We start from the raw sequence: 21,533 nt of genomic DNA, 5'->3' as shown, positions 1-21,533 counted from the left end.
CACTACCGAACAGAATTTTTAAAACTGGATGATTTTTCGTTCTTTTGATCTCTCAAGTGTTGATCTCTTATGTATGGAAGACTCTGTGACCACATCGATCCCTTCCAATGTGAAGACATGGAAAAAGTTTCTCTCCCCTATTTTCAAAACTAAGTGCTGAGTTACAAATTTTTTTGGCACAAGTAAATATCATTATTTTAATCACCAAAAGTTCAAACAATTAAAATAACATGACATAATGTACACATAAAAAAACATATATCCGAAAATTTATGAAGTGTCGATCTGAAGAATTGCACATTGTGCATAAATTTTGGGAAGCTGTCGAAAAGCAGATCGAGAACAAACATGACCCCAAGCTTTTCCATCACCATTAGCATATTTTCTTTTTAGTTTCATGTTTGATCCTTCCCGCTTAAGTTATATGAGAAGACACAAAACACACCCATATATGATATTGACATAAGACGAATTAACTGTAGCCTCCTGTTGTTAGGTACAATTCAACTCTGAGCCTAGAGTCAACGCACTTCTCCCGTGCCGCTCACCAACCCCTGCAGTGCCGATGGCTTACACATCTGGTTCAGCCTGAGGACAACAAACGACGTTTCCAAGATGAAATCAGAGGCAGTGACATTGATATTAGTGAATCTGGCTGCTATTATGGAAAGGGCCGATGAATCCTTGTTGCCTGGCGTCTACAAGGAAGTTGGGGCAGCTCTCCACACCGATCCCACCGGCTTGGGTTCCCTAACCCTCTTTAGATCTGTAGTTCAGTCTTCTTGTTACCCTTTAGCTGCTTACTTAGCTGTGCATCACAATCGAGCCCATGTCATCGCTCTAGGTGCTTTTCTCTGGGCCACCGCAACTTTCCTCGTCGCTCTTTCCTCCACATTCTTCCAGGTTCCTCTTTCTTATCTCTCTCCATTCATATCCTGTGAAGCTTACATATCTATGAATCTTATTTCAAGTAGTAATCTTAGGTTGCCCCCTCATAATAATGTTTCCATGTTTAAGTCTCATGTATCAAATGGTGATATTTGACATAACAACATAATCTGTTTAGGCCTTATCGTGATTGCGATCTTTTCCATTTTACTTTGGCCTTATAACTGACTAAAATGGAAGTAAATTAATCTCGTATTCTTTTTTAACTGTTGCTACCATTGTTAGTTCTACACATATCAGATAACTCATTAAACTAGTATTAATTCGATAATCATATTTAGGTGGCAATTTCTAGAGGTTTAAATGGTATAGGGCTTGCCATTGTGATACCTGCCATCCAGTCCCTAATTGCTGATTCGACTGATGATAGCAATCGTGGCTTGGCTTTTGGATGGCTACAACTAACAGGAAACCTTGGTTCCATTATTGGTGGGCTTTGTTCTGTATTAATGGCCTCAACATCTTTCATGGGAATCCCAGGATGGAGAATTGCCTTCCATCTCGTTGGATTGATTAGTGTCATTGTTGGTTTGCTACTATGGTTTTTTGCCAACGATCCACACTTTTCTGAGATTAATGGAAGATTTAAGGATCAACAACGCAAGCCATTCTGGTCAGAGATGAAGGATTTAGTTAAAGAATCGAAGTCAGTTATAGGGATCCCATCTTTCCAGATAATTGTATCTCAGGGGGTTGCAGGATCATTTCCATGGTCGGCTTTGTCATTTGCTCCTATGTGGCTTGAACTTGTAGGCTTTTCACACAAGAAAACAGGATTTCTATGGACTCTCTTTATAATTGCTAGTTCATTGGGTGGTCTTTTTGGAGGACGAATAGGGGATATTTTATCAAAACCCTTTCCTAATTCAGGAAGAATAGTTCTATCTCAGATAAGCTCAGGTTCTGCTGTTCCTCTTGCTGCAATTTTGCTGCTGGTTTTGCCGGATAATCCATCCACAACATTCTTGCATGGACTGATTTTGTTCATAATGGGTTTCTGCATGTCATGGAATTCACCAGCAACTAACAAGTATGTGCTTTCATCAACTAGAACAGAAATCTAATGCAGTAAACAGCTTTATATGATATAGCAATTCTTACTTTCATGCCACTTTAGGAGTCTCACTAATCAAACAATGAAGACTTTCATGTATATTCTAAAAACAAAGAAGATAAAATACCAAATTGCAATCTGCACTAGTAAACTTGATTGGTTTGGTTCCAAAATTCTCTGCTGAATTATGTTGCACAATGACATTCATGCCATAACGGTCAACGGTGGAATGCAAGTAAGACGAATTAGCTATTTTAGAAAGTACCACTTTGGGAGATCTTATGTCAATTAATGTCTTTCACATACTCTCTGCAACATGCTTTTTTGATTATTTGAAGCCAAGGTTGGATAAATAAAAAAATATGTCATCTCATACTTGTCATGCAATACACAGTTTTACCTGCATACTTAATACGTGTATACAGTCCAATATTTGCAGAGATAGTCCCAGAGAAGTCTCGTACAAGCATCTATGCATTGGATCGATCATTTGAGTCGATTCTATCATCGTTTGCTCCTCCTGTTGTTGGAGTTCTGGCCCAGCATGTTTATGGATATAAACCAGCTGCAAGAGGATCCTCAGACTCTGCACAGATTGAAACCGATAGAGAAAATGCAAAATCACTAGCCAGGGCACTCTATGCAGCCATTGGTTTTCCAATGTCACTGTGTTGCTTCATCTACTCTTTTCTCTATTGCTCATATCCAAGAGACCGAGAGCGCGCAAGAATGCATGCCCTGATAGAGTCGGAGATGCTGCAGCTGGAGTCTAACACTTCACCTCTTTATGAACGAGACAGTAAGTTTCAAATTTCAGTGGCAAAAGATGTTGATGGTAATGATCAAACAGAGATTGACCTTATATATGAAATTGAAGACAGTCTTGATTTCAACGACAACGATGAAAAGCATCTTCTTAATCATCAGCTATTAGTTTCTGATTCGCAATGACAATGTACAGGAATAACTTTCGAGATTGTTAGGGACTTGGGGAAATGTTGATCAACATGATCATAAGCAGCATTGACGTAGATTTCTTAAGTTCGCCTTCCTTCAAACTTTATACAAAATATGATTTTTGTTTTATTATGGTCGCTATGTTGCTGCATAGTTCACTGAAATCAAGACCATCCATGGGTTGATGGGTTTACAAAGAACAAAATTAGTGTACTTTAGTGGAAAACATACCATGAAAACTATAGCTGATATTTTATATCCTAACATGTGCTCCCTAATGTTGAAGTTTTGATGTAAGTTTAAATTTACAGTAATCCTCAAAATTTGTGATTTATCACAAAAAACAGCATCTGCGCACTTTAAAAGATAATTTAATGCTTCTAACAATTGAGGGAAAGACATGAATGGGGTTAAATACATAAATTTTACTATGAGATTTTGACTAACGGATGATCAAAATAAAGTTGAGGCTGAAAAGAAATGTGTTAATTAAAGAGATGAAATCAAACATGATATTTTGGCTATAATATATGGTTCCTTTTCTCTTGTTTTGAAACTTAATCCTCTTTAGAGAATTTCTCTAGAATCAATATATTTGCAAGTTGAAGGGAGAATACATCATTTTCAAGAAAAAAGAAAAAAAAAGTTAAATTAAAGACGAAGAGAAATATATTCTCACTGAATCGAAAATGGAAAACAAGAAGAGCACATCTGATCCCGAATCCCGCTCGACTGTCAATCTACGGTGATGGTGATGGAGAATTGTAAACTAAATGCTTCAAACCCTACTTCATCCTTTTAATTAAGCCAAATCTTATCTCCGAGCCATCCAGTTTTACCTTTACTTTATTATTAGTTCTTGTATTTTCTTTTTTTAATATTTTGTTGAATACTTATTCGGAAAAAAACCAATTATTCCCCCTAAAATTTTCAGGTTATACAAAAAGCAATTATTTCAATTTCTACTCTTAATTGCATATTCACCCTCTAATGTGCATTCTTGCATTCTTCTTTTCTCAACGTTTGATATGTCAAGGAATTGTACTAAATTTGATTTAAATTAAGATTTGAACCTCCAATGTACTCATGGAAGGAAGATAATACTTGATAATACCAACAAGAGTTTAGTTCAATTGACATTTGTATATGCTGATGACTAAAGGTTTCTGGTTCAAATTCTCCACCTCCAAGTTGCAGAAGAAAAGATAGTACATGACAATTAAAGCTTAGTAAAAATATATAAGTTATTTATTATTTTTTGCGCTACAAATAACTTAGGTTTCATTTGGTAACAATTTGGTTTTTGAAAAAAAAAAGGTAAAGAGGTATCTACGACAAGTTATCAATGTTACAGACAATGTTATAACATTCCACAGGACAATTATCAAATATGTAGAATAAGTAGAATAATACCAAAGATTGGTAGCCTAGTTCAGTATAAATCACCTACGTCTGAGGGGTAGTGTGCCCAGGAAAGATAACTTCACTAATATCAATGATAAGCAATAACAACGTAGAACTTATCTGCAATGATAACACAATTACAGTGACTCCCGAATAGCTTTACCACTCAATAGTGTACCTAGACTTCCCCTAGGTTTGAGACTCCCTCTCATGGAGACTTAGGCTCCCTTTAAGAAGTAGTATCAGTGAAGAATGTCTTAGGCGTCCCCTAAGACTGAGACTTCCTCTCTGTAAAACTCGAGCTTCTTTAAAGTCGTGAGACTTCTTCTCATTTGAATTGTATCTTTCCTTCTAGAAGCAAAGTCCCTTTTGCTCGAATGACTTAGGCTTCTCTTATGCTCTGAGAATCCCTTTTCAGATGAATCACGATACATAGAAAGTAAACATATTGGAGTATGTCTCTAAATAATGCAACTCTTTCCTTTTTACATGACTAATACACTTTTAATGTTGTTCTTGTAAAGACAGAACGATCAACTTGAACCAGAGTACTAGTTGTCCTATACATATGCATAGCAGAAACACATACAAGCAACCGTAACTTCCATAGAAGTTACACACTGAAAAAGGAAAAGAATAGACAAATAAGGTTGCTGAAGGAAAACCCAATAAGGAAAGTATTTTGCAGAATCTGTATTTTCATAGAACATCCTTTTGCTAGAAAACCACAAATGTAGAGACTACTCAGATAACACATGTGATACTTGAACAAATATTGCCAACCACATAATATCTAACAAACTCCCCCTTTGGCAATATTTTTAAGCATAAATAGAATTAATCAACATAGTCAGACAAACAAAAGCACAATGCCACTGAAACAAAACATAACAGTCTGAGAGGCAATCCACATAATTCAGACCAGCAGCAGAAACAGAACAAAAACATAAACTACCACAAAACAAGCAACTAAGTCTAAAAACAAGCAACAACCATAGCTAACACCAAATAACTCCATCTCATATTCGACTTCTCCCCCTTTTTTGCCATGCTTTAAAAAAAAAAACTAGAGAGAAGAAGCAAACAAACAGTCATCAACGATCATCCACATCATCGTCTTGTGCACTAGAGCTTCCACCATGATCAGGACCATGCAAAGCACAACGAAGAAAATTCAACATGTCATCCACCTCAGTTTTACGAGTGGAAAAATCCAGGGCCAAAATGCAAAGATCTTTTGATTCACTTGCTAGCACATGCATCACCTTTTTTCCGCATTGAGTCAGAAGAAACTTTCTAATTGGACCACTTTTAGTCACAGGGACATTAGTATGGACCAAGTTAAGGACATGTTTTCCCTGATACACTCTATAACTAAAGAACAGGGTAGGAGGAAGAGGTCCAGGCACGTCTGAGTCTAGGAGAAGATTAGGCTTTTGAGCTAGTAGGATCCTACAAATAAGTCTAGGAAAACACAACGGAACTTTGGTGGCTTGAGAAACAATATGATGTTTAATTTGATTAAGGATAAAGACACCCTAGTGGTGTTTTGTCAATCTGATACAGAAGACTTGTCAATGTAGTAGATAGACTAGATTTGTGAGAAGATAGGCAGCAGTTCTCAATCTTTATCTTAAGAAGCAGCACATATTTCACACTGAGATCAGAGCAAGGCAATTGACCTTTCTTGGGCCAAGCACGTTTGACTCCCCCTGTAAGTTCAAAAACAAAATCAGGTATAGACGATCGTTGTTCAGAGAAATTTTCAGGAACTTGATGATTCAGAAACTTGTTAATAAGAGAGGATGAAAACATAAAGCAGTGTCCTCTCACATGAACCATTTTGTAGTTCGAGTTGCCTTCATTATCAAACTGATGAGAGAGATTTACATAAAATTCATGAACCAATTGTGGGTAGTATGACGCAATGTCACATCCCCTAGCAGATTACTTTTTTAACCTAAGAGTGTGAGGACAACAGATGCCAACCCTCTTATGACATCTACCGCCAATTGAACCTTACATCTTATGAACTTGTATTACTAAGGGCTTAACTCTGTGAACCTGCTCATCAATAATTCTATCACAAAACACAACTTAATTTATCATCACAATACTCTAATTACAACATCATTATTAAGGAGATAGCTTATTATAAGTCAAACCTTGACTCTCATTTTGTAGAGACTAACTAATTATCAACCACTTCTAGATTAACACCTAACTAATAAACTCTTTTACAACGGTGGCAGACTGAACCTTCTTTGTCAAGCAACTCGAAATCCTGGAACGCTGGAACTTTTCTACTACCGGAGGGGGGGGGACAAAAACATTGGAGAACGTGAGCTAGGGAGCCCAGTGAGTGGCATATTTAAAAACATAGGCTTTTACTATGAAAATTCATTTTCAAACAACTCTCTAGCTCATTAGCATGTTCTTTCAGCCTAAACTTAGAAAACTCTTTGAATGTAAAGCAAATAAAAACATCGTACTCTCAACTAATTTAGTGAAAACCAGAGTTCGCTTAAATCATAAACTTCCAGAATTAGAACATAATATGCTAAACTGGAAGTTTCATAATTCAAATATCAACTGAAAACATCCTCATAGTTTCAGGGTTTAAAACATGCTTTTCATTAAGCTCATCAAATAATAAAATATCATATAACAACTCTGAAACCCTTGAAAGCATCTTACAAAACCATCATATAAAATCTTTGTACCCTTTTAAACCTTCGTTGGGTGGAGCTCCTTTTACTCATCATCTCCAACGTCAACCTTAGTTGAGGTGGAATTCTATATCACCAACAACGTCGATAATACTCTTACGTGCATGTAAACATTTCTCGAAGTTACCTTCGTCACCTTCAGCATTAGAGCGAAATCAACTCTACATGCCTTTGTCTCCTTCGGTAACGGGGACCCTGATACATTCACAACCTTCAGTACCAGGTTTCATAGCTAGGGTACTAAAAAATAATTTCATAACCAAGCTTTGCATAGAAAATTAGCATTCCTCATAAAACATAGCATTTTAAATGGCTATCATCATAAAATTCATTATCATTAGGAATGCTTATGCCTTTCAAATCATAATAAACATTGCATAACTCATGGTTCATAAACTTTCCTTTGAAATCATTCATGCATTTAAATGTATTTGAAAACATAGGAGCTTCTAGCTCAACTAAGAAATATTTGTACATAAGCATACTTCAAAGATATTCAAGCCCAAAAGTCATGAAAGGCTAACTCATTGTTTAGTATGCTTTGAGAACATCAAACTCATATAACTTCAAACCTTGCATTAATATGGTGATTGACACCAAGCCATGAGTTTAGGTAAAACCTCATCTAGCCTTGTTAAGAAATTCTTGCTTTAACTTCCTCTTTAAAATTTTGATGCCTTAAATAAAACATGAGTTTGATACTTAGTCTCCATAAAACCCTTATGCATTCAACTCTAGTCTTTAGGCAACATGTGTTGAGTATTAACTCATCTAAAGCGTGCTTTGATTTCATTCACCAAATATACTATACTTAGTCATTTTCAAATAGACTAAAACTTGAAAACTAGTAAAAGCATACACCTTGAAATACTTTAAGAGTTAGAAGCCACTCACACATAGTTAGCTCCCTTTCCTATTCTTTTAGGCCTCGAGCATCCCTTAGGTCAACACACACTTCTTCATTTTGTAGCATAGTTGGCCACATGGTCCCACTCTTGGACGCATGGTATCTCCTTGGACCATGGTTCTTCCTTGGGCGCATGGTCCTTCATGTTTTCCTTCATTTTCCAACACTTATAGCATCAATTCCATCTCGAATTAGATAAAACATCCTTCATAAAAATGTTAAGAATTGTCTTAGACATCTTACCACAAAATTTGAGTCTCTAGTTCCTTCTCTAGAGCTCAGAATGCTCCAAATACCCCAGCCTTCTCCAGATGCTTTGAATTTTTACCTTCATTGTGTTCTCTTTACTTTTGGGCATCCTTCTGGCTAAATCTTCTCATGGCAGCCCAGGATTATACTGTACACTCAAATAGCTTCAACTTAGTTAAAAATATTACTTTTAGCACAAGCCAAATGCTCACATCGCTTGCTTTTTTCAACCTTTAGTCAGCTGCTTGCTTTTTCATCACCTAAATCCCAGGTTCAAATTTCAAAACATATAACTCGAAATATATTCATTAAAATCTAAACTTCCTTCTGTGGACCTTTTAAATATTAGTTTAGCTAACTTACCTCAAAATTAGAGCTCTTAATCCTTCTTGAAACACTTGAAATTCATCAAATATCATGGACTGCCCGATTGAACTTAGAATCTGCACTACCTTGATTCTTCTTTAATTTTAGCATCAAATCGTGAAGGTTTTCTTTCAGCATCCCCATGTTTTCTTCCTCACCCATCCAACTTTCTGATAGCTCTAAGATCACCTTTTTTGGTTGAGTAAAAAGGGCCAAATCAATCCTCTTTCCATAGCCCACATTTATAGAGAATTCTATTAGAATTCCAGCTTTCTCAATTTTGCCAAGTAACCTCCCTAGTTAGCTTTTTTCTCATATTTGGCTTATTGAGATTGGTATCCTAAATATCTTTTGTATTCTCGTAGTTTGTAAACTCTGTATAAACAAATTACTACTATTAAAATAATTGTTATTTTATGAGCATACACTCAATCCAATAAACAAAGATCCTAGGTTATTTTATATAATTTAAACATGTATGTAAAGACATACAGGTGAATCATGTTTAAATGATAACCTAAATGGTCTGTGGTAGATGGATAAGATTGGGTACCTTATCCTAGTGACACTAGGATACGACCTGCTTTATAGATGTTACAAATATTGTAAAGTGCTATAAATTATCTGATCCTGATCATTCATGTGGAGACTATTGGGTTGTATGTCCTAAAACTCACAGTTTGTAATGTTAAACATATTCTATTATCAATAAAGATGTTATTGATGTTTATTCAATAAAATTGTTATTGAATATGTGAATTGCACTTATAAAGACTAAATCCAATAAACTAAAGATCCATGACTATTATCTGAATACATGAATTTTATGTGGAGACATAGAGTAGATCAAATTCAGTAAATAGCCAAAATGGTCTATAGTATACGAATAAGGTTGGGTACCTTATTCTGGTAATACTATCGGATGCAACCCACTTTGTAGTTGTTACAATTTGTTGTAAAGTACTACAAACGAAGTGATCCTAATTTGTTCATGTATTGACATGAGGAGTGGGGGTGTCCTATGCAATGAGTTTGCATAAGATCATACTAAGAATTAAGTAACTCTTACTTTATAACGTTGTTTACTGTTTAAAACTGATTATTTCAAAGAGATGACTTAGGTAACTTGACCTTAATCCTAAGCTAACTATGAACTCTTGTTTATTCGACATTATCCTTAGATTTTCATGGGTGAGGGTTGACTCAATAGTGCTGGCTCAATAAGCCTATCATTTCAGAGGTAAGATTGGATAGATAGCTGAGGACATAGGGTGCAAGACAGAATTCACTCGTACCCACTTTTAAGGATAGTAAAAGGTTGTTCCCTTAAGTGTTGGCTCTGAGTCTTGAACAAGGGGCCCCACCCTCTCATTGACCCGAGAGGGACTCGGTTTAGTGATTGGATCACAAACCAATTATTCATTAGAGGATCAGTGGGACTTAAGGAGAAAGATGTAATCTTGGGGGTAAAACAACTTTTGACCTAGTCATTATTATGAACAACCTGTGAAGCTGTCTCTTATACACATCTAGATGTGTATAAGAGACAGGTGTAATCTTGGGGGTAAAACAACTTTTGACCTAGTCATTATTATGAACAACCTGTGAAGGGTTAACTTACTAATCTTGGTTATATCGAGTGGACATAATATATCTACAATGAGGAGAGTGCAACTACTGGGCTTTAGTGGAGTGACCCTGTAGCTGTCTCTTATACACATCTAGATGTGTATAAGAGACAGTATCAAGATTATGAATAGTGATTCATATTCATTGGGATTATTGTTAGATTTAATATTAAATTAATTAATTAATTAATTAATATTAATTTAATTTTAAAATTTATTATTATAATTAATTTTGAAATTAAATGGAATTGATCAAAATTGCATTAAAAGTCAAATTGTTGACTAAATAAAAAATACAATGAAAGTCAAATAGTTGACTTTTGACTTTGAAAGTCAAAAAGTCAAATTTGTTGACTTTGTACTTTGAGAGTCAAACTTTGACCAAGTTAGTGGAAAGATCCAACACTTGTGAGTGGGAAATGCCAACTTTTGTATGGCTAAGTGTTGTCTTCATTTGAAGACACTTGCCTCACTAAATCCCACTTTGAGTTAGTGGATTTTTTAGTGTCAAATTCTCATCAAACTCAAAGTTGCATGTTTTGCATGTAATGGTCTTTAAAAGGAAGAGTTTCTTGTTTGTTTAGAACTCTTGGCCATAGTGGAATTTGATGAGATTATATGATAATCTCATTACAATCTTCTCTCAAAGACTTAATCTTTTCCTCTCCAAATTAGTCACTCGCCGGATTCCACCAACCCGTTCTAAGGCCGGAGAATAGTCGAGAAGACTCTCGTGGTGGAGTACGAACTATTCATGAAGAGATTGGAACTAATTTGGAGAAGATTTAAAGTCTACAAAGGTTGTATTTCTACTTCCTTTTTTCTTGTTTTAATTGCATGCTTATCCTTTGTAATTAACCTAATTAGAGTACTTTAGATCCACTTTTCTTCCGCTGTGCATGTGTTCGTTCCATCAATTGGTATCAGGATACGTTGACACGCATCCTTCACCCACTTACTATGAACTACTTCCCCTACTCACCTTGATATTGACCCATATAAATACTTTTCGAATGGAGGTCACTTCCAAGGTGACACGAAGTGTTGCACAGATCTCACGGTGTGAACTTTTAGGGATGTGAGAGCTAAGAACAACACATCCTATATGTTATTAGTCTCCCAATGAAGTGTTCTATTTGTTTTTGGATAAACCTTTACTTAGGAATGTTCCAGCTAATTAAACAACCTAAGTCTATGTGGTTTATCCAAGTATAACGATTATAATTGAATTTAACCTACGATGTCTAGGTGATAACCAATTTTAAGACCTCATACCGCTCACGTGTGCTCATAAAACCGGTTAACAACGCTCAATTATTTAACCATAATCCCCAGGTAGGAAGTGTTTCATAGCCTGTCAACTTAAGTATCCTCAGCCTTAGACAGGATTATATATCGGTTGAGTTTGTAACCATATTTTACAAGATGTCGACCTATTTTAACTATTAAAATAGGTGGTTAGCATATGTGAGCATGCTTTTATCTTTGTCATGGATTTTAATGTCTAATCCAATTTTATAACAACCTATAAAATAATAGACATACTTATGCATCCATAACATGCTTTTATGTAACAAATATATAAATATTCATTCCATACATTAATATAACAACTTATATAAAAAAACATGGAATTCTACACATGCATACAATACATTATAACACTTATAATCTACTTTCAACACATGCTACATGCTTATCCTATGGTGGCATTTTAAATCTAAATTGCATACAATATGCACATAATAGATAAATTATTTAATTCATACATTCACAATGCATAATTAAATAAACACACTAAAATGGACTAGTTTTGACATCCTAAGCTAGCTAAAAGCAATACTTATTACAATAATAAGCAGAAATCAGCCTCGAACAGCCTCTGAACACTTCGAACCAGCTCAAACCTCTTGAAAAAAGCTTGAATCGGCCTTCAAAACTGCAAAACTGCCCAAAATCAGTCAAAACTGGTTAAACCAATCGAACTGGATCGGTCTAAACCATCTGGATCGACTGAGCCACCAAACTGAGCGCGCAGGTCAACGACTGAAGTAGATTGGGTCAACGGGTCGGCTGGGCGCAGGTCAAGATGCAGACGGCTAGAGTGGAAACGGAGCGTGGGTCAAACGGAAAGGGCTGGGGCGCGCTGGGCTTAAACTAGAATGGACGGATCAGGTCGGGTCGCGGGCGAGTCACTGAGTCTAGGAGTTACCACACACGTCAGCCACTTCCTCGTGGGTTGAATCCCCACTCGGGTCAGGTCTACGGGTCGAAACTGGGTTTGGAGGAGTCAATTCAGGTCTATGAAAAATTTCACCAAAATTGGAGCTGTCCTTTTTGCTGGAACCGAACAATTACAGCCTAATTTCGACTCTAATGACTCTAGCAAATTTATAGACCCTTCAAGACATGTTAAAGCCCATGAAATACCATGCAATTACAATAATTAGAATTTTTTTTTTATAATTTCAGCATGTTGAATTCTTCAAATTTACTCACTTTCGACACTTTTAACGATAAATCAACATGGAAATTGAATATACTAGCAGTTGATGATTTAGACTATGTTTTAACAGAGGAATGTCCTCTATCTTCTAATTCTGCTACTGACCAGAAGGCACAACAAAGTAAATATGATTTACTTGTCATTGAGACGTGCTTGGTGGAAAATGATAAGTTAACCTGGATAATGGATTGAGAAGGTTGTTTCGGCTAAAGCAGTGGGAGATATAAAGTTATTTATTGGAGATAGACACATTTTACTTGAAACTGTTTATTACATTCCTTCTATGGAAAGGAATTTAATTTCTATCTCATGTTTGCTAGAACAAAATTTCAAAGTTTCTTTTGAATATAATGAAATGTTCATTATCTCAAAAGGTAATATAGTATGTTCTGCAAACCTAGAGAATAACTTATAAGTATTAAAATCGACTGAGGTAAAATCCGTTTTGAATATAGAGATGTTTAAAACGACTGAAACTCATCATAAGAAAAGAAAATTTTCTCCAAATGCCTATCTTTGACACTTAAGACTAGGTCACATTATTCTCAATATGATTAGGAGATTGGTTAAGAGTGAACTTCTAAACCAATTAGAAGATAGCTCTTTATAGCCATGTGAATCTTGTTTTGAGGGTAAGATAACCAAAAGATTTTTTACTGGAAAAGGTTTTAGAGCCAAAGAACCCTTAGAGCTAGTACATTCAGACCTTTTGTGGTTCGATGAATGTTAAAGTAAGAAGAAGGTATGAATATTTCATCAGCTTCATTGATGATTATTCAAGGTATGGCTACATTTATCTAATGCATCATAAGTTCGATACACTTGAAGAGTTCAAGAAGTATAAGGTAGAGGTTGAGAACCAATTAGATAAAAAGATTAAAATATTTCGATCAGATCGAAGTGGTGAGTACATGGACTTAAAATTCTAGGACTATTTNATTTCGATCAGATCGAAGTGGTGAGTACATGGACTTAAAATTCTAGGACTATTTGATAGAACACGGAATTCAGTCACAACTCACAGCACCTGACACACCTCAACAGAATGGTGTTGTAGAAAGGAGAAATAGAACCCTGTTGGACATGGTTCGTTCTATGATAAGTTATGCTCAGTTACCAAGTTCTTTTGGGGTCACGTAGTATGGACTACAGTGTATATATTGAATATGGTTCCCTCGAAAAGTGTTTCAGAAACACCTTACGAGTTATGAAGAGGATGTAAAGGTAGTTTACGTCACTTTAGGATTCAGGGTTGTTCAACACATGTGTTGGTACAAAACATAAAGAAGCTAGGACGCCATTCAAAGGTATCCCTATTTGTAGGCTATCCCAAAGAGACAAAAGGTGGCTATTTTTATCATCCTTAGAAAGACAAAATATTTGTGTTGACAAATGCAACATTTCTAGTGGAAGACCACATTAAAAATCATCAACCTCGCAGTAAACTAGTATTAAGTGAGATAACCAGAGAAACTACAGATCGATCAACAAGAGTTTTTGATCGTGCAGGTCCTTTAACAAGAGTTGTTAGTGGAACTGGTACCTCACATCCTTCTTAAGAGTTGAGAATGCCTCGTCGTAGTGGGAGGATTATGCAATAGCCTGACTGATACATGGGTTTAATCGAAACTCAGGTCGTCATACCTGATGATGGCTTAAAGGATCCATTGACTTTTAAATAAGCAATGGGTGATGCGGATAAGAACCAGTGGATAAAAGTCATGAACCTCGAAATGGAGTCAATGTACTTTAATTCAGTCTGGGATCTTGTAGATCAACTAGAAGGGGTAAAACCATTGGTTGTAAATGGATCTACAAGAGAAAACGAGATCAAGTGGGTAAGGTACAAACCTACAAAGCTAGATTCATGGCAAAAGGGTTTACCCAAAGAGAGAGGGTGAACTATGAAGAAACCTTCTCTCCGGTTGCCATGATCAAGTCTATTAGGATACTCTTGTCCATTGCCACTTTTTAGGGTGGACTATGATGGGAAATTAGATGTCAACTACTAGACAACTAAAATTCCGTGGACACAATATGCGATGCATGTCCTTAATGTATGCATTGATTATCATGCATCGTGGTCATGCATTGGAATGGTTTTGCGTTAACAAATGTATGCGATGACCATGTGTCTTGTCACAAGTTTTCTTATGCTCACGCCAAGTATAATGCGAACGCAAGTTTCTCGGGTGATCCGAGGTCGAACTGAGGGACTTGTAGCTGGATGAATGCGGTAATGTGCATGCGGCGGTTGAATAAAAGAATGATGGAGGGGTTGCTAAACTAACACTACTCCTACTCCTAACTAACAGACAACACAATGAGAATATGAATGAGAGGTAGAGACACGAAAACTATTGATAAAATAGATAAAATGTGGAGATGTCTTCATTGCAATACTTAAGAGTGATCGCAAGGGCAACCTTAGTCAACGCAGCCATGTGATCATGCTAGACACACTTGAGCCTAACTCTAGGACATATGCGATGTATCTGCGATATTTTTGGTAAGCCTATGCCTGCTTAAACCTCCATAACCGGCTCACATGCTCTCGCCGCATGAGCATGCTAACCGCATGCCACCGTATCCTACTTCCTGGACGCATGAAATATCCTATCTGTAGGGTGCATACGCTGTGTGATTGCAAACGAAACTTATCTCTAAGTTTCCCATGCTTGCCTATGCGTTCCAATCCGCTCTATTGAGTCTTAGATTTGGGTTTTAGACTACTCTCTCAAGTATGCCTAAATGATGAATGATGCGCTCATAAGACAAGGTAACCGCATGAACTTTGTTGACATAAGATTATTCCTATCTCTAGTGAACAATAGCTTACATTTCTTAATGCCACCAACCACTTACCCTCGCTGACTTTACTCATAGACAAGCGTTGCATTCACCTATAGACAGGCGTAGCTACAACTTCACATTAAGCAAATAAGGTTTACTCACACACTCACGCAACGCACACCTCTCGGTGGTTTGCTACATGCTTCATATCCCTAATCCACATGACTAAGTATGCGATACTCTAGCAATCTCACTAAGTGATGCAATGAAAGTTAATGATGCTAAGTAAAGAAGATGGAGATGGAATCGAAGGAAACATAGAAATGTATTAAACACAAAATGTATTAATTCCTTAATCCATAAATGTAGTGCAATACAATATAAGAAAAGAAGAGAAAATGAAATGACCAGCTGGAAGCAATGTCTTGCTTCCAGCGGATGTGCGTCAAGGAAACTGGTGGTGCCATGGAAGGGTGGTGGAGTTGACTCTCTCGAGATCTAACTCTTGTCGAAGGCTCCAGTTGTCACTCGGAATGAAAGAAGAAGGAGAAGAACTCTCAAGCTTTCTTCTCATGCATTTTTCTGGATCACAAGGATCCGCCCTAAGGCGAACCTCAGGCGAAAACCTTGGATAAGTTGAAATTCTGCTCATCGGCTTCTTTATATAGAGCCTGAATTGCTGACAACATTAATGGACTGCTCTGATTCTGATATTTGCAGCGCGTTAGTCCTTTCTGAATCTCTGCTGCTAACGGCGTGGTAGGTGAAATGTCAACATCATCTTTTTAATTTTCCTGAGATATGTGTTGATGCGTTCATTCCACCAACCTTGCGTTGATCCCTCTATTATGCGTTATCGTGTAGCCACAATTGTACAGTGATCGCATTCGCTTAATACTGCAACTTCTACACGATGACCGCAATTGCTTGACGAGCGTAACTCCCATGGGATGGATGCATGCGGCTCATTAGCGCAACACCCATACGTTGATCGAACGCGTTCGCCTTTGCGATGGAGAGTTTCTCCACATGCGGTCGTCTATGTGGTAGTCCGGCTTTCGTGTTTGCGTCTACTTCTTGCGTTAGCTACAAAAATAGACAATTCAACGCAAAATAACACATAATATTGAGTTAGCCGAGATTCTTCATGCTGATCAACGCAAACTTATTTTCTCATGAATTCCTAACATAATTACCGCATATTCTGCTTAACAGCCCTCATAATTCTAAATAAAAGGCCTAAGATGACATGCATTTCTGCATGTCATCACCCATCCTTAACTTAGCCAACTTAACTTCCTCCTCAAACTCTTCTAAGTCCAATGCAAGCCTTGCTTCCAAGCACCACGACTAACGTTCACAAGTCACTCCACCTCGGAGAATCCTTAGGAAGAAGTTTCGGGGGTTACACCCAAGGTTCAACATAGAGCGAAAAAATATTAGCCTTCACAAGTAAATTCATAATTGTTAAACAGTCTTGTGCTTATTTAGACAGATCTCTTTCAACAACAATCCTCTTGTTTACTACAAACTTCCACTCTTAGCACTATCCTCAGAGTTGAATGATGTACCATCTAAAGGCACGACTGGAACATCTTTCTTTTTCACTCCCCTTTTGGACTTAGTTTTTTGAATATCCTCATCCAACATAACCTGAGGATCTTCTTCTAACACATTTTCTTCTTCATCAACCTATTATGAGTTAGAAATTATTGCATTTTGAGTACCTAGCTTCGAGGAACCAACACCCTTACTAGCACACTTTTGCATATCTTCTTGCTCCAACTGACTAATCGACACATTATCATCAGATGATTCATTAGTAGAACTGGAAGAGCTCTTACTTGCTTTTTCCTCCTCATAAGTATTTTCACTCTCCTCAGCCTTATCAGACATATTATCCTCAGTTTCATTTTCAGGACTTGCCTTACTTGAGTTACTTTTGTCATTCAGGCCTTCTGAATTCCCATGATCATCTTCATTTTCAACATACTCAGATTCATGTAACTCCCTAGATGTAATAACATTCGACAACATATTTAGAGACTCAACCTTAATAGTTTTAACATTTTGAACTGTTTCAACGATATTGGACTCAACCCCCAACATAGTTGGACTAATTTCAGTTAATCTATCTTTTGATGATTTCATATTGTCAGAAACCCTAGACCCCTTTACTCTATTTTCATTAATTTGTGTTTGTTTTATCGTTGCAGTATGCATGTCATCCCCAACGATAGTGACAGTTTCATTTCCATAGTTAACAAGAAGAGGATCATTACTTGTAGGGTTCCGAAGATCAGATGGAAGTTGGGAAGGCTCAATTTCAACACCAGAACCCACAAGGTCCTCCATGATCGGTCTAAGGGAGGTCTCACCCATTCTTTTTCTTAAGCTTTAGCTTCTCTCGCGCGAGTTGTTTGTTTTTGCTTTGCATCAGGAGAAGGAACAACATTACCTTGTTCCAACGTCTCAGCATTAGGGGTTCTCATTTGCCTCAGTCTCCACAACACTTCCTGGAACAATTTCATTGGAAGCTTCAACAACCTTCTTTCTCTTCGCTTTTTCTTTGTATTGGACCATTTAAGGTTTTGTGGTATGAGCTTCTGTACGAATACTCAACATTTTGTTTGCAACCATCAGATACACACCACGAACACAGGGGAAGTTGAAAAGATCGTGGGTATGCAAAAATTCAAAAATCTCTCTCCTGCCAAAACTCAATTGACGGAAGTTATTATGAAAAGCCAAGCATTAAATATTTTTCAACTTACCCTGATTTGCCCCTTGAAAAGCATGAATATCATGCTATGTGTCTTGCTTCTCTGAAACGGGCCTTAATCCTTTTACAACCCACTTGCAAAACCTGATTAGTTACTACAAATCAATTGTTCAAAGGTCCAAGGCAGTACGGAGAGCTTTAAATTGTTTATCATCAAATACCTTTGTGAAATGTCAGCAATCTGGTTTTCAGTTCGAATATGTTCTAAGGCAATCTATTTACTTTCGACCAATTCTTGGATGAAGTGGTGCCTGATGTCAATATGTTTTCTTCTACTGTGCTTTACTAGATTCTATGAGATATTAATGATACTTAAGTTGTCACAATACAATGTCATAACATTTTATGTGACATTATATTCTTTGAGCATTTTCTTCATCCAAAGACGTTGAGTGCAACTACTTCCCGTAGTAACATATTCGGTTTCAGCAGTGGAAAGAGACATACAATTTTGCTTTTTGCTGAACCAGAATACGAAATTGTTTCCTAAAAAAAAAACCACCAGAAGTGCTTTTTCATTCTTATGAGCTTCCAGCCCAATCTGCATTACAATAACCAACAAGAGAGCTGTTAGTGTCAAAAGAGTACAGAAGAACATACTCACATGTCTATTAATGTATTTCATAACTTGTTTGGCACCCAACAAATGACTTGATTTAGGATTAGTTTGATATATGGCACAAACTCTCATTGCAAAAGCAATGTATGGCCTGCTAGTAGTGAGATAAAGCAAACTTCCTACAATGCTTCGGTACAAACTCTCATCAACACAAGATCCATTAGAATCTTTAGACAATTTAGCATGTGTAGGAGCTAGAATCTCTTTGTACAAGCCTTTTCAAACCCAAATTTTTTGACCAGGTCTTTTGCATATTTTCTTTGAGAAATGAATATTCCATTTTTAAGTTGTTTGATATGAAATCCCAAAGAAATATGTTAACTCACCCACCAAACTCATTTCAAATTCTGTTTGCATTTGATTGACAAAAAGATCTACAAGATGCTGGGACATTCCTCCAAACACAGTTTCATCCACATAGACTTGAGCAATTACAAGGCTCGCTTTTTCTTTCTTCACAAACAACGTTGTGTCAACTCCCCCTCTCACACATTCCTACTTAAGAAGAAATTTAGATAAGTGATCATACCAAGCACAGGTGCTTGCTTCAAACCATATAGAGCTTTTCGAAGCTTGTACACATAATCAGGATAAACTATATCAACAAAACCTTTAGGTGTTCTACATAAATTTCTTCATTCAAGTACCAATTAAGGAAGGAACTTTTAACATCCATTTGATAGAGTTTGAATTTTAGGAGACAAGCCATGCTTGGCAGAATTCTAATGGTTTTCAAGCATGCTACGGGGCCAAACGTCTCATCAAAGTCAATACCCTCAATTTGAGAGTATCCTTGAGCAACCAAACGGACTTTATTTCTAGTAACCATTCCATTTGCATCAGTTTTGTTCTTGAATATCCATTTGGTGCTAATGACATTTGCTAAGATAGGACGAGGAACTAACGTCTAGACTAGATGTTTTTCAAATTGCAGTAATTCTTCTTGCACGACATTCACCCAACACATATCTTTTAAAGCTTCAGTAACATTCTTAGGTTCCACTAGAGATGTGTAACAGATATTACCAATCATTTGCAAAAAATCCACCTTTTCTTTCTTCTTAATGGAGACTCCAGATCTAACATCTTCTATAATATTACTAGAAAGATGATTCTTCAAAATTCTACTAAACGATTGTTTGGTATACTTAGGACCATCTTCATTATTCGAGACTGTGTCGTGTTTAGAATTTTTAGTAATATCACAGGCATTGTCATCAACACTTGGTGAAACAATCAACTTAGATTTACACACATCTGTCCCAATAGATTCATCATCACCTTTCTTAATAGCAAAAATTTCACTATTTGCATCATCTATAACAATACTAATAGGTTCGATAGCACTCTTTATATGCTTGTTATAAACCTTGTAAGCTCTGTTGTTTGCTGAGTACCCCAAAAAATGATCCTTCATCACTTTTGGAATCCACTTTTTTCTTTGGATCAATCAGCTAGTATATAACACAAACTGCCAAAAATATGAAAATATTTGACATTGGATTTTCTCCCCCTCCAAATTTCATAATTTGTGTAGTCAGTTCCCAGAAGAACAACAATGCGATTATGAATATGGCAGACAGTACTCAAGGCTTCTGCCTAGAAATGATGAGGTAGGTCATAAGCATGGAACATAGCACGAGCCATCTACTGGAGAGTGTGATTTATCCATTCAACAACTTTATTCTGCCGAGGAGCGATGAGAGTAGGGAATTCATGACGTATACCTTCAAAATTACAGAATTCAACGAATTGACTATTTTCAAACTCTGTACCATGATCACTACAAATACGGACAATGTTCAGCCCTTTCTCTCTTTCCAATTGAAGATATAGTGCCTTAAGCACATAGAAAGACTCAGACTTTTCTCTTATGAATTTATCCCAAGTGTATCTAAAAAAGTCATCAACACAAACCATGACATACCTCTTCCCACCAAGACTTTCAAATTGCATGGACCCTATGAGATCAACATGAATTAGCTCAAGAATGCAATTTGTAATAGTTATGGGTACCTGTTTATGAGACACTTTTCTTTGTTTCCCAACTTAGCATTCTCTACGTATAACTCCTTTATAGCTACTGACATTTGGAAGGCCAACCACATCATTTCTCATCATGGCCTTCTGTATAGTTTGAATACTAAATGTCCAAGATGCTTGTGCCATAAGACAAAATCATCCTGCTTAGAGACAAGACAACTTTGCTTTAAATTAGTAGGAGTTCATAAGTAACAATGGTCCGATGAGCGCTTTCCTTTCATGACAAGAGATTTAGCATTATCCGACAACACAACCATCTTTGATAAAGTTAACATTCAGCCCCTGATCATATAATTGGCTTATGTTGATAAGGTTTGCTATCAGGCCCTCTACCAGCATCACATCATCAAGAACAGGTAATCCTGGATATTTAAGTTTTCCTTTTCCAACAATCTTTCCTGTGGCTTCATCACTAAACGTGACCTAACCCGATCCAAAAACCTTAATATCATAAAAATAACTCTTTTCTCCTGTCATGTGCCTTGAACACTCATATAAAAAAAGCTAATCATCTTTGGTTGAAGATCAAAGAGATGTAAGGACAATAT

At 36.7% G+C, this 21,533-nt stretch overlaps 1 protein-coding gene across 1 annotated transcript; it reads left to right on the top strand.

Moving 5' to 3' along the window:
* The first annotated feature begins 305 nt into the window (after positions 1-305).
* On the top strand, positions 306-3,645 carry LOC120072548. The gene is made up of 3 exons (XM_039024937.1): positions 306-903; positions 1,230-1,978; positions 2,428-3,645. The coding sequence occupies exons 1-3, from the start codon at positions 616-618 to the stop codon at positions 2,951-2,953; spliced, it is 1,563 nt and encodes a 520-aa protein (XP_038880865.1). The 5' UTR covers positions 306-615; the 3' UTR covers positions 2,954-3,645.
* The last annotated feature ends 17,888 nt before the right edge of the window (positions 3,646-21,533 follow it).

The sequence above is a fragment of the Benincasa hispida genome, chromosome 3, assembly GCF_009727055.1.
Source record: "Benincasa hispida cultivar B227 chromosome 3, ASM972705v1, whole genome shotgun sequence".
NCBI classification, from domain to species: domain Eukaryota; kingdom Viridiplantae; phylum Streptophyta; class Magnoliopsida; order Cucurbitales; family Cucurbitaceae; genus Benincasa; species Benincasa hispida.
Note: the sequence above shows the minus strand (reverse complement) of the source record. Positions and strands in the feature narration are given on the sequence as shown.